Here is a 12,952-nt window from a genome sequence, read left to right on the forward strand (position 1 = left end):
AATCCAAGGGTGGATTGGTGAAGGAGACCTGAAAGCAGAGGGGACAATGTTCACAGTCACTAGCCAGTGACTGGAGTGGAACCAGGAAGGAACCAGATGTCGACGTCGCGATCAGGTGAAGAGTGGACGCTTGACCCTGCAGCCACGTGCACCAGGAGGGGTCTTCGACGACCAGGATGGAGGCACGAGCTGTCCCACGCAGGCTCTCGCTGTCGGCGGTGTTGGATCCGGAATCGGCGTCAACAGGCCTTGGCAAAGGCAACCCACGCGGTGAGGAGGAAAAGCGTCTGGTGCGGACTAGGAAAGTCCGAGGTGCCCCTCTTTTGGAAGGGAGCAAGGGCCAGTCTGGAGCAACCAGACCAGCAGCAAAGATTCAAAGGTTCGTCGTCTAGGAGGCCACTAGCCAGCCGGCAAGTGACCAGACAACGCGTCGAGCAGCAAACAAGCAGAAGGGCCCCACGCAGATCTCGTGGATGCTGGAGGGCTGATCTTCGGTGCAGGAGCTGCTCGGGGTTGGGGTTTCTCAGTCCCCAGAGCACTTGGTCGAGTTTACCTCGGGAGTCGTGCTGGAAGCGAAGTGCAGGTTCGTTCAAGATGGCCGGTCCCACGTGTCTCGTCGCACCCACGGGTCTCAGCTTTGCTGTAGATGTAGGTAGAGTTCGGAGAGGTCTGGGAATCCGGGTCTCGTCGGGCTCTGAAGTCTGGATCCTCGAGGGAAGACGACAAAGTGAAGCCGCTGGACGCTTGATGGTGCCTGCAGTTGCAGGGTGGACACTCCTTGCCCACAAGGGAGATTCTTCAGTCTTCTGTGGAGCAGAACGTCGAAGGCCAGAGTTTCTTCTTGTTGAATAGTTCAGGATAATCTAATTTGGAATGGGACCAGCACCTACCTTTATTCTCCTAAAGGGGGATGCACTACTGACTAGGTCCCTCCCCTGGGTGGGACCAGGAAGGCGGGTGGTTACACCCCCTATCCTTTGTCCGGTTTCCCGCCAGAGCTGGGGCTGGGATGCCCCAGCAACTGGGTTGAACCGGTGTATGCACAGGGCACCTTGTGTGCCCCAGGCATGTCTCATTCCTTTCAGGCCTATCCTCCCCAATACACAAAGTCCTGTCTGGGGTGGTGCTAGCACCTCCCAAGGCAGGAAACCCTTTGTCCAAGCCATCCTCGCTGGAAGGACTCCCAGCAGCAGGAGGTCAGACTTGTGTCTGTGGTGGCAGCATCCATTTTGTGATGCTGAGGCTCGAGTTAACTTTAACCGGGGTTCACAGTTACATACATGTCGTGTCCCTCTAGAAGGGTGGAATGCTACCCCCGTCGCCAGAATTGGCGAGGGGGTAGTATTCCAAATCGTATGACACCTTACTCGACATGTTTTGATAATGTTATACCAGAGTTAGCATTTAACCGCGAGGTTGATAATGCACTTAAGAGTATATGGTATAGCGTTATCATGGATCAGCTATTAGGACTTGGTTCCGCAAGCTGCAAACGGGCTCAGCTCATGCCAGAGCACCATCCCATATAATTCCAAGCACTCTGCCTTCAGGATTGATAAGGCCTTCCATAGGAGTGACTGATAGGAATAGATGTGTCCATTTTAGGTTTAGCTATAGGTATACTATATCTACAGCAAAGGGTGATTACACCACCTTGCCCCAGCTGTCGTGCAGCCAGTTGTGTCAGATTTAGATGGCCAGCCAGGGGTGGCATAATACATGCTTCAGCCCCTGGTAGGCCCTGGTACACCTATGCCCTGGGTACAGGGACTGATAAGGTGGCCCAGTACCAATTGGTAAATGCACCTAAAGTACATGGTTGTCAATTTAGAGAGAGAACAGCTAGGCTGTGGGTCTGATTAGCAGGCCCACAGCCAGGGAAAGTCGTAAACCACTGAAGCAAAAAGCAAAAATCTAGGGTGACCATAGGATTGCAGACCCCACTCTCCTACACCTTGGTGCAACAACATCAAGTGTTGCATGGCTAAACACTTATAAGGTCCCAAAAGCGAGACCTATTGGCTATGCCAATGCTTGGTTAACAGGTAACTGTTTAAAGCAGGTCAACTCCAGAGTTTAAATATAAATGCAATGTGTAGTGACAGGTACCTGTGAAGAGTGCTGTCACCAAGTACATGGGATGGGGTGAAAACATGACAGAAGATTTTCCACATATCAACAAAATTTGTAGCTGCAAGGTGTCTGTAGTATTTGTTTATCAGTCAGCACAGCACAGTGCTACTAATGTCCAGACTTCCTTAGGAACGCTTGAGTGTCAGATCGCTGTCGTTGTAAAATGCTTTAGGTTTTACTTACATGCTGGATGACAGAGGTGTTGGTGGCTTGCTGTGCATCTATTTTTAAATAATCTTCAAAGTGTATTTACTTTACATGCTGATGTCATTGTCCTCTGTGGGGGGATACTACAGTATCATAATGTTATGTGCAATACCATCAGCTAATTGTGGCTTTATACCCAACTGCAATTTACTGCTGGCGTGTTTGAGGCCATACTTCTAATATTTACAGCAGAATTTGTAAATCTCAGAGCACAATGTGACCTCTGTAAAAGGTCTGGACTGACAAAATGAAATATGTGCCATGGGGACACTAGGCAGCTGTGAATGTCCTCACAACAGCAGCGCTACCTTACAAAGAGGCAACGGAGTACAGAAAAGCAGTGGCGAGTATGCTTAAAGTATAAAGTTTCAGGTACCTTAGAATATAGGGCTATAAATTAACCTGTGAAAATTTAAAATATAACACGTTTTACAAGGCACTATGCTGTTGGAAGGGTTTACCACCCCTACAATGTAATAATATTCAGTAAGGAGTAGGTGAATAACCCCTAACTGTACAGGAATTTGTTTATTAAAATATTTGAATATAGTTCTCCTACTTTTTAAATCCATTAATAGTGCAGCAAAGCAGAGAGAGGGCTGAGAGAGAGTATGAGAGTTAAGATGAGTGATGAGCAAAAACGACATCCTTGCTTAAAACTGTGTAGAATAGATTCACTGGACACACACTCAATGAAAAGATGCTACATATCCTGTATTACTTCTCCTTTAAATTAAATGTGTGCTTTATAACAATCACTGCATAAGAACATGTTGTAAACCGTGGAAAATCACAGTTTTTGTCTATTTTGAGGGCTTGGCAGCTGCCTAAACAATGCCATGCACTGATTTCATTATGTTTGAGAAATACTGATACAACACCACTGAAATCCCCATACAATAAACACTAAAAACAGGACATCCTATTTATAACACACAGCAGCAAGCCTTATTAAACATTCTGGTACAAGTATTCTTTGTTATTTTCAGTATCATACTGTTAAAGGGCTTGGGAGTTACTAGGAAAGGATGCTTGCAACACCTTCAATACATTGGTGGTATAACTTTTGGCCACTTGCAACAGGCCCTGTACCAGTACTGTTGATTAGAACTAGGTGTGCACACGCACAGACTTTGGCTAGGTGAGGCTAGCTCTGAGCACAGGACTCGGCCCAGAGCCAGACCCTGCACCAGGCACCGGTGTCCACAGTGCTCGTTAAACAGAATCCTTTCCCAATTCATAAACCTTTAACTGTGAAGTATAAAGTGATATTGTGTGGAAACCCACATCACTAATCCAAGCTATAGAGCATTTCCATCTCCCTAAACTCCTCCTTCTGACAATAAACAAACTGAGTGCACAATTGAGCATCTATTAGAGACAATATGTAAAATTTCCCTGGGTCAAAACTATAAGGGCATGGAGTGAATTAAGTAGGGTGTAAACTTGAATGGAGACATCCCAGTAATGCATACCTCCTCATCCTGATCCCTCTGCAAATGGAGTGGACGATATTCGGGGTCCTCACAATCCTTATCAAAGTCCACACTAAAGAAAAGAACACACGATTTTTTTTAAATGACATCACCTGGCAGTATTTACAGAGGCGATATTTTATTAGTGATAGTACTGTGAGACAATGGAAGAAATTACTAACCTGTAATAACGCTCTTTTTGGTGTAAAGTTTAACTCTAGATTCTACACCTTGGAATCTCTTCCAGGTTCCACACTGAATTCAGAGATTGCTTCACAGCACTACTCCTTTTGTGCGGCTCCACAATGTCATGGAATAGAAGGAGCAGACACCCATATAAGGGCCACCTTTATGTGCTGACATATGTTATACTTTACCATTTCCAACCCTCAGATGCAGAGCGAGAACAACTGTTGGCAACAGTGGGCCACGTACCTACTTGGCTCCTCTACATGTTGAAAAGAGGACACTCCACAGAACGGGGAGGTGGATGGGCAGTGAGATGTCTGCAGTTAAAGCATCCACCAGAAATAGCATTTCAAAAGTAACTTTATTTTCTGGTGGATACTTCTAACAGCATATACCTCGCCTTAGAATAGATACCAAAGCAGTACCTCTCCAAAGTATAATATCTGTAGAGTCTGCTCATAGCAAAAAGTCGAGCATAACTGAGCAGCTGAAGAATCCTTTCTGCCAAGCATGGCTGTCTAGGCAGAAGTGCTTCTTGAAAGTATGCACCAATGCTCATGTCACCGCCTGGCAGATATCAATGACAAGTACCCTTCGCACCAGCATACTGTTGTAGACATGGCCTTGGTAGAATGGGCTCTCATAATTTCTGCGGGCGGCTTCTTGACCAGCACATAGCATAACATATCTTAATGCCTAGATCTATCCATCTTAACAAGGCCCTTTTCTGTACAGCTTTTCCTTACTTGGCATCTGCCCCCCCCCCCAAAATCCCCACACCCACACAATGGTACTTGGTAGAATGTATTGGTAGAATGTATTTGAAAGCTTTAAGTCCCTTGGTATCCAAATGGTAGCTTTGCAGGCGAACAAAGAATGCTGGTAACATGACTGATTGCCAAGGATAGAAAAAAAGTCATGACTTTCAGTAGGAAGGCCGCTCGCGTCTGTAGTAACAGGTCGTTTGAGAAAAGGTGGAGTACGGAAATCGCACTAAAAGGGCTGCAGTTCACTTATGCAATGAGAGGATACAATCGTAAAAAGAAAGACAGTCTAATTGGTCAAGAGGAGCAGTGAGCAGCTATGCATAGGCTCGAAAGGCATACACACCAGGAATGTGAAGATCAAGATAAGGTCCCACTGTGGCAGCACAAACTGATTGGGTGGGCATGGTTGTCTAACCTTTAATATACCTCATCACAAGTGACTGAAACAATAACTGTTAGTTCAGAACCTTAACAAGCATTGGAATAGGCATAAGTCTTGAATATGTGAGATTTATTGGCTGTGCAAATTTTTTTTTAGCTATGTTGCAAATGGCCGAAAGTAATGTAAATAGGCTGTATGATACAGCCTGTGCTGTGCCTACTCGCCTGGCACAACGTCAACGACGAAGACACCATCAAAATCATGAACACCATCCACTCCGGCGTACCCTCCGAACCCTGCCCCCACCACATCTTCAACAAGGCAAGCTCCATTATCGCACCCCAACTCAGAACGATCATCAACAGCTCCTTCGAGACTGCCACCTTCCCCGAAAGCTGGAAAAACGCTGAGATGAACGTCCTTCTCAAGAAACCCAAGGCTGACCCAAACGACTTCAATAACTTCCGACCCATCTCCCTGCTCCCGTTCCCAGCAAAAGTAATTGAGAAGACCGCCGATAGACAACTGACCCACTGCCTGGAGGAGAACAAGGTCCTGGACTCCTCCCAATCTGGTTTCCGCAGCAATCACAGCACCAAAACCGCCCTCATCGCCGTCACTGACCACATCAAGACCATACTGGACAACGGCAAAACTGCAGCCCTCATCCTTCTGAACCTAAAGGCCGCCTTCGACACAGAACGATCATCAACAGCTCCTTCCAGACTGCCACCTTCCCCGAAAGCTGGAAAAACGCTGAGATGAACGTCCTTCTCAAGAAACCCAAGGCTGACACAAAGGACTTCAATAACTTCCGACCCATCTCCCTGCTCCCGTTCCCGGCAAAAGTCATTGAGAAGACCGCCAATAGACAACTGACCCACTGCCTGGAGGAGAACAACGTCCTGGACTCCTCCCAATCTGGCTTCCGCAGCAATCACAGCACCAAAACCGCCCTCATCGCCGGCACTGACCACATCAAGACCATACTGGACAACGGCAAAACTGCAGCCCTCATCCTTCTGGACCTAAAGGCCGCCTTCGACACAGTCTGCCACCATACCCTGCACACACGCCTCCATGATGCAGGAATCCGAGACAAAGCCCTGGACTGGATCACCTCCTTCCTCACCGGCAGAACGCAGAGAGACCGCCTCCCCCTTCAGGTCTGAAGCCACCAAAAACACCTGCGGCATACCCCAAGGATCATCCCTCAGCCTGACCCTTTTAAAACATCTACATGGCACCGCTAGCAAAAATCATCCGAGCTCACCACCTCAACATGGTCTCATACGCCGACGACACCCAGCTGATCCTCTCCCTCACCAAGGACCCGGACACCGCCAAATCCAAACTCCATGAGGGAATGAAGGCCGTCGCAGAGTGCTTGAAGACTAGCCGGCTGAAACTGAACTCGGACAAGGGGAGGTCCTCATTGGCTTTTCCCCCTCTGCATGGGATTCTCCTGGTGGCCGGCCACGCTGGGAGAGGCCCCGACACCTACCAACCACGCACGCAACCTGGGAGTCATCCTGTACTCAACGCTCTCTATGACCCAACAAGTCAACACGGTTTCCTCCTCCTTCTTCAACATGCTCCGCAAGATCTACAGATGGATCCCCACGAAACCAGAAGAATGGTCACCCAAGCATTCTTCAACAGCAGGCTGGACTACGGCAACGCCCTCTAAGCAGGAACCATGGCCACTCTCCAGAAAAGACTCCAATGCATACAAAACACCTCCGCACGCCTTATCCTCTGACTCCCTCGCCACAGCCACATCACCACCCACCTGAGAAATCTGCACTGGCTTCCATTTAACAAGAGGATCACCTTCAAGCTCCTCACCCACGCTCAAAAGCACTCCACAACGCCGGACCGGCATACCTCAACGAACGACTGTCCTTCTACACCCCGAACAGCCAGCTTCACTCCGCCGACCTCGCAGTCGCCACCGTCCCACGCATTCGCCGAACGACCACCAGTGGAAGATCATTCTCCCACCCCGCCGCCAAGACATGGATCACCCTCCCCATCCACCTGCGTCAGACCCGGGACCTGCTGACCTTCACGAGACATCTCAAGACCTGGCTGTTCGACCAGTAGCTGCTCCTCCCGCCCCTCGGCGTCTTGAGACTCTCATGGGGGAGTAGCACGCTCTACAAATGATTGATTGTCCGCCTTATAACACCTTTTTCTTTTAGTTACGCTGCACTGAAAGTAGAACTGCTGTTTAATATGCCCAAAAAAATATTGACAAGGCCAAAAGATATCACAAAGGTGAGACCTACTGGCTTTGCCAATGCTTGGAATGGAATGCCATCTGGTAAGTTATAAGAATTTATATAAGGTTTACAACTGCTTAAGTGCTAATGTTATAGAATGGCAAAAGTCATTGCTAAGATGTTACGGTATCCAGATTCAGAAGCATTTTAGGACCAGACAAAAACTGTGAAAATGTGTCATATAAATGTGCTGAATGTAACATAAGCTATAGAGGGATAGAAAATTCCAAAGTTAAGCCCGTCTGCGCCCGTCCGCGCTGAGGATGCGCCAGGGGCCAGACGGGCTGGCCCTCGCTTCCCTCTTCATGGCAATTGTGAGCTGTATTCTTACTCTACTCTTGTGGCTCTTAGACCTATGCCAAGATCCTGCCATTTCAGTTTACCTCCAGATGATCTGGTTAGTATTCACTGTTGCAAGAGGACCCTAAGTTCTAGACGCCCTCGCTATCCTCGTCATAAAAATCCTGCCACTATAGGAAATCAGCCGCCTGCTCTCAATCTAATTAGCGAGGCAGGCCTATTGTTAAATGCTACGTCACTTGTGCGTAACAATGTTGCATTTAATGATCTGGTTTCTCAAAATAAACCACCCTGGGTTTTTATCACAGAAACCTGGGGCTCTGAAACCTCTGGCCCAGATTTTGTTGAAGCAGTCCCCGATGGCTATTCCCTGTCCAGACTTGATAGGACAAGGTGCAGGGGGAGGGGGGGTGGGGGGGGCTGGGAATCTTGTTTAGAGATACCTTCACTTGCTGTACCAAGCCTCTCTCCGTGCCTTCAGACACCTTTGAGGCACTATATTTTTCCATTAATTTCTCGCCCTCCGATTCCTTCTCTGGAATCCTCTGCTATAGACCTCCTGGCCCCAAATCGACTTTTCTCAATGAAATCTTTAAACTTATTGAGCCCTATGTCGATGGACCCTATTTTACTATTCTGGGTGATTTTAACTTTCATTTGGAGGCCACAGATTAAAAGGATACGCAAGCACTTGTAGAGGGCTTAGCTGCCTGTGGATTTGACCAATTGGTGAACGGCCCCACACATCTGGCCTCCCATACATTGGAGGGCATCTTCTCTAATGATGCTAGACTTAGGACTGGCATTCCTATTCCTCTCTCTTGGTCCGACCATCTGGCAGTCCCCTTCCATCTCAAAGTAAATCCCAACCCTGGCAATAAACCAAATATTTGGTCCCTTAGAAGGAATTATAAAACTATAAATGATAACACTCTCACCTTTTATGAATGGTCTCAGGTGTTCTTCCCTGGAGGATCCAAATAGGGCTGCTTCCGATCTTTCCATTGCCCTAGCTACTGCCATAGACTCTCTTGCCCCGGCCAAACGTCACTATTCAGCCCGTAAGAGCCCCTCTCAACTCTGGTTTTCAGATCGCCTAAAAACTTTGCGTCAGAAATGTCGGCAACAAGAAAGGTCCTGGACTGCTTATCCTGAACCACGGGGGAAAGCCCTGCATAAATCCCTTCTTAGAGACTACAAGAAGGCAATGAGGGAAGAAAAAAGTCATTATTTTACTAACTTGACTACATCCTTAAAATCCCCTAGAGACCTTTTTAACATAATTGACACTCTCTCGGCACCCAGACAGTCTGACCATACTATTGATACCCAGGAACTTTGTAATAACTTAGCTAGTTTCTTCCATGATAAAATTGTTGAGATCTCCAGTGCGCTTGAAATTAAAAATAAAGAGCTAAATGTCGAGGCACTAGGATCTTCTTCCTCAATCCATGATATAAATGGAAAGACCAATGTTTTGTCCAAACCATCGCTCACTTGTTCTCCCCCTCTGTCTTTAGAAAATCTCAATCTTTTACTGGATGCCACAAAGTCCTGCTCACCTCTTGACCCCTGTCCACTAAAAATCCTAAAAACTTGCAGGTCGGTGCTTCCCCCTTTATTGGAAGTCATGAACTTGGCGATCCGAGAGGGTATTTTTCCCTCCTTGTGGAAAACCGCCACTGTTAGGCCTTTGCTTAAAAAACTCCTCCCTAGACCCAGGAATTCTGAAAAATTACCGTCCTATTTCCCTACTCCTGGCCCCAGCCAAGATTCTGGAATCTTATATAAATCAAAATCTGTCTACCTTTATTGAAAATTCCAACATGCTTGACAGTTCTCAGCACGGCTTTCGATCAGCTCAAAGCACTGAGTCTGCTCTCACTGTTGTGACAAACAAAATCCGATCTGAGGTTGACAAAGGACACCCTTCGCTGCTTGTGTTATTAGATCTCACAGCAGCTTTTGACACCTTGTCCCCGTCAATACTGATCTCCAGGCTCAAGGACATCGGATTAGGAGGCTCTGCCCTAAGTCTGCTCTCCTCCTTTCTCCATCACAGGGAGCAGAGAGTAAAAATGGGCAACTTCCTCTCCGATCCCCAAAAGGTGCAATGTGGGGTTCCTCAGGGCTCCTCGTTGAGCCCTCTTTTATTTAACATCTATGTTACCCCACTTGCACAGGTGGTAAGATCATTTGGCCTGGATGTGTTATCATACGCTGATGACACACAGATCTTGGTATCCATTACCCAGCCAGTCTGTGAGATTGCTTCCAAGTTTAGAACCTGTATGGAGGCAGTCTCCAAATGGATGACGTGTAATTTTTTTTAATTAAACGGCGAAATAACCGAAGTTATGGTCTTCGGAGGGAGCCAAGATCTCTGGTCGAAGGAGTGGTGGCCCACGTCCCTAGGAGATTGTCCGACCCCTACTCCTATTGCTAAGAATCTTGGAGTACAAATTGATCCTACCCTCTCTTTAGAGCCCCAGGTAAATAGGACAGTGTCAACTTGTTGTGGCACCATCAGAATTTTAAAGAAAATTGCTCCTTATCTATCCTTGGCAGCCCGGAAACAAGCAACAGCTGGCTTAGTACTATCGAGGCTAGATTATTGTAATGCCCTCTATGGTGGCATCAATAAAGGTTCCATCCATCGCCTCCAAATGGTACAAAATGCGGCAGCCAGATTGGTGCTAAGTCTCCCTAGGAGAGTGTAGGAAGGTAGATCCCCGACTATGGTTGCCCCCAACTTTTTGCCTGGTGTTTTGCTGGTTTTCTGACTTAGTTGACCTGGGGCCCTGCTATTCAGGACCCCAGGCCTACTGCTCTCTCTGTTAAAATGGATTCCATGTACCCTAGGTACATATCTGATTGGATACTGAGTCACCTTATCAGTCCCTGTACAGTATACCTTAGGTATCCAGGGCATAGGTGTACCCAGGGCCTACCAGGGGCTGAAGCATGTATTATGCCACCCCTGGCTGGCCATCCAAAACTGACACAACTAGCTGCTTGACAGCTGGGGCAAGGTGGTGTAATCACCCTTTGCTTTAGATATAGTATACCTATATCTAAACCTAAAATGGGCACACAGATCTCCTATCAGTCACTCCTATGGCAGGCCTTAACAATCCTGGAGGCAGAGTGCTTGGAATCGTGTGAGATAGTGCTCTGGCATGAGCTGAGCCTGTCTGCGGCATTCGGGATCTATCCCTTAGCCGTTTCCATGATAGCGTCAGACCATATACTCTTAAGTGCCTTATAATCCTCGCGGTTATGGTAACTTTGGTCTGACATTATCTAAACATGTCGTGTAAGGTGTCATACGCTTTGGAATACTACCCCCTCGCCAGTTCTGGCGACGGGGGTAGCATTCCACCCCTCTAGAGGGAGAAGACATGTTGGTAGCTGTAACCCCGGTTAAAGTTGAACACAGCCTCAGCTCCACAAAATGGATGCTGCCACCGAGACACAAGTCTGCCCTCCTGCTGCTGGGAGTCCTTCCAGCAACGGAGGCCTGGACAAAGGGTTTCCTGTCAGGGGCGGTGCTAGCACCATCCCAGACAGGATTTTGTGTATCCCAGGTAGGCAGGGCTGAAAGGAAGGTGACTGCAAGTGGCACCCCGGTGCTCACTGTGCATATGCCGGCTCAAACCAGTTCCTGGGGGCACCCCAGCCCCTGAGCTGGGGAGAGACCGGACAAAGGAGAGGGGTGTAACCACCCCCCTCCTGGTCCCACCCGTAGGGCAGGACCTAGTCGCGTGCCAGCCCCTTTTCTTTGGATAAAGGTAGGAGCAGGCCACCTTCCCAAATTAGATAATCTTGAATCTTGAACTACTTTCCACGAAAGGAACTCTTGACTTTCTCTGAAGACTCTCCCTTGTGGCTAAGGAGTACCACCCTGCACCAGCAGGCACCATCGAAGCTCTTGCGGTTTGCTGCACATCCATCCTCCGGATCAAGACTGCCCAGCTCGACGAGACCCGGATTCCCTGCAATCTCTGACCTCTACCTACATCATCCAGCCCAGCTGAGATTCGTGGGTGTGACGAGACCCGTGGGACCGGCCATCTTCAAAGACCTGCACGACGCTTCACCAGCACGACCCCCGAGAGACCCTCGAGTAAGTGCATTGGGGTTTGAGAAGCCCTAACCCTAAGCAGCTCCAGCACCGAAGTCCAGCCCCCCAGCATCCACGAGATCTGCGTGGGGCCCTTCTGCTTCTTTGCTGCTTGCCACGTTGTCCGGTCACTTGCCCGTTGGCTAGTGACCCTCTTGACGACGTACCACGACGTTTTTCACCGCTGGTCTAGGTCCCCTAGACTGGCCCTCGCTTCTTGTCCAACAAGAAGTGCCCTGGACCCTCCTGGTCCACTCCAGACGCCATCTTGACTCCACCGCGTGGGCTTGCCTTTGCCAAGGTTTGTTGCTCAAATTCTGAGTCCAGCATCGCCGACAGCCGACAGCCTCGTGGGACAGCTCGCACCTCCAGCCTGGACGCCGACAACGCCTCCTAGCCCGTGTGACTGCAGAGTCCAGCGTCGCCCACTCACCTGGTCGAGGTGACTACATCCGGTGCCATCCTGGTGCCCACATAATCACTGGCTAGTGATTAAGAACTAAGTCCCCTCTGCTTTCAGGTCGTCTCCTTCACTGATCCAGCCTTGGATCACACCGAACATCTTCACTGGTCGCCTGCCAGCAACTTCTTCTTTCAGGCTCCATAGACTTCAACGAGGATTCCCGACGTCTTTTGAACCCTATGCAGCCGTGGCCCCTGGGCTAGGTAACTTGAGTATTTCGGTACTCCAGCACAGGTTCACTATCCAAGTGTCCAGATCCTTTGTCGTTTTCAGTCTACCTAGTCGGATTCGTCCGGAAACAGTAACTTTAGAAACGCTAGCATCCATAGACTTCTTCCCGCATCCCGCCTGAGAGTGCACACTCTGCACCCGATCTCCCTAGGCCTCCTGCTCCTAACCTTAGGGTTCAGTAGTGTAGTCCTAGCGATCCTGAAGCCTCTGGATCTTGTTACTTACCTGCTAGCATTTCGCATTCCACTTTTTGTGTATATGGTTTTTCGTGCCCCTCGGGCATTTGTATAAATTGTGCAACTTGAAGTATTTTCGTAAGAGTTTTGTATTGTGCTTAGCTCCCTGACACAAAGAGTTCAGGGTAGAACTGTTATTAATAAATATCCTATATTTTTAT

The 12,952-nt window shown here is 48.4% G+C and overlaps 1 protein-coding gene across 1 annotated transcript in view; it reads right to left on the reverse strand.

The window, feature by feature from the left end:
• The window catches only part of LOC144755671 (chromodomain-helicase-DNA-binding protein 8-like), a 1,307,007-nt gene that overhangs the window by 660,264 nt on the left and 633,791 nt on the right, over positions 1–12,952 (reverse strand). The window contains 1 exon segment of the mRNA XM_078644841.1: positions 3,816–3,888. Within this exon segment, the coding sequence (XP_078500967.1) occupies positions 3,816–3,888 (73 nt within the window).

The sequence above is a fragment of the Lissotriton helveticus genome, chromosome 5_1 (assembly GCF_964261635.1).
Source record: "Lissotriton helveticus chromosome 5_1, aLisHel1.1, whole genome shotgun sequence".
Lineage (NCBI taxonomy): Eukaryota > Metazoa > Chordata > Amphibia > Caudata > Salamandridae > Lissotriton > Lissotriton helveticus.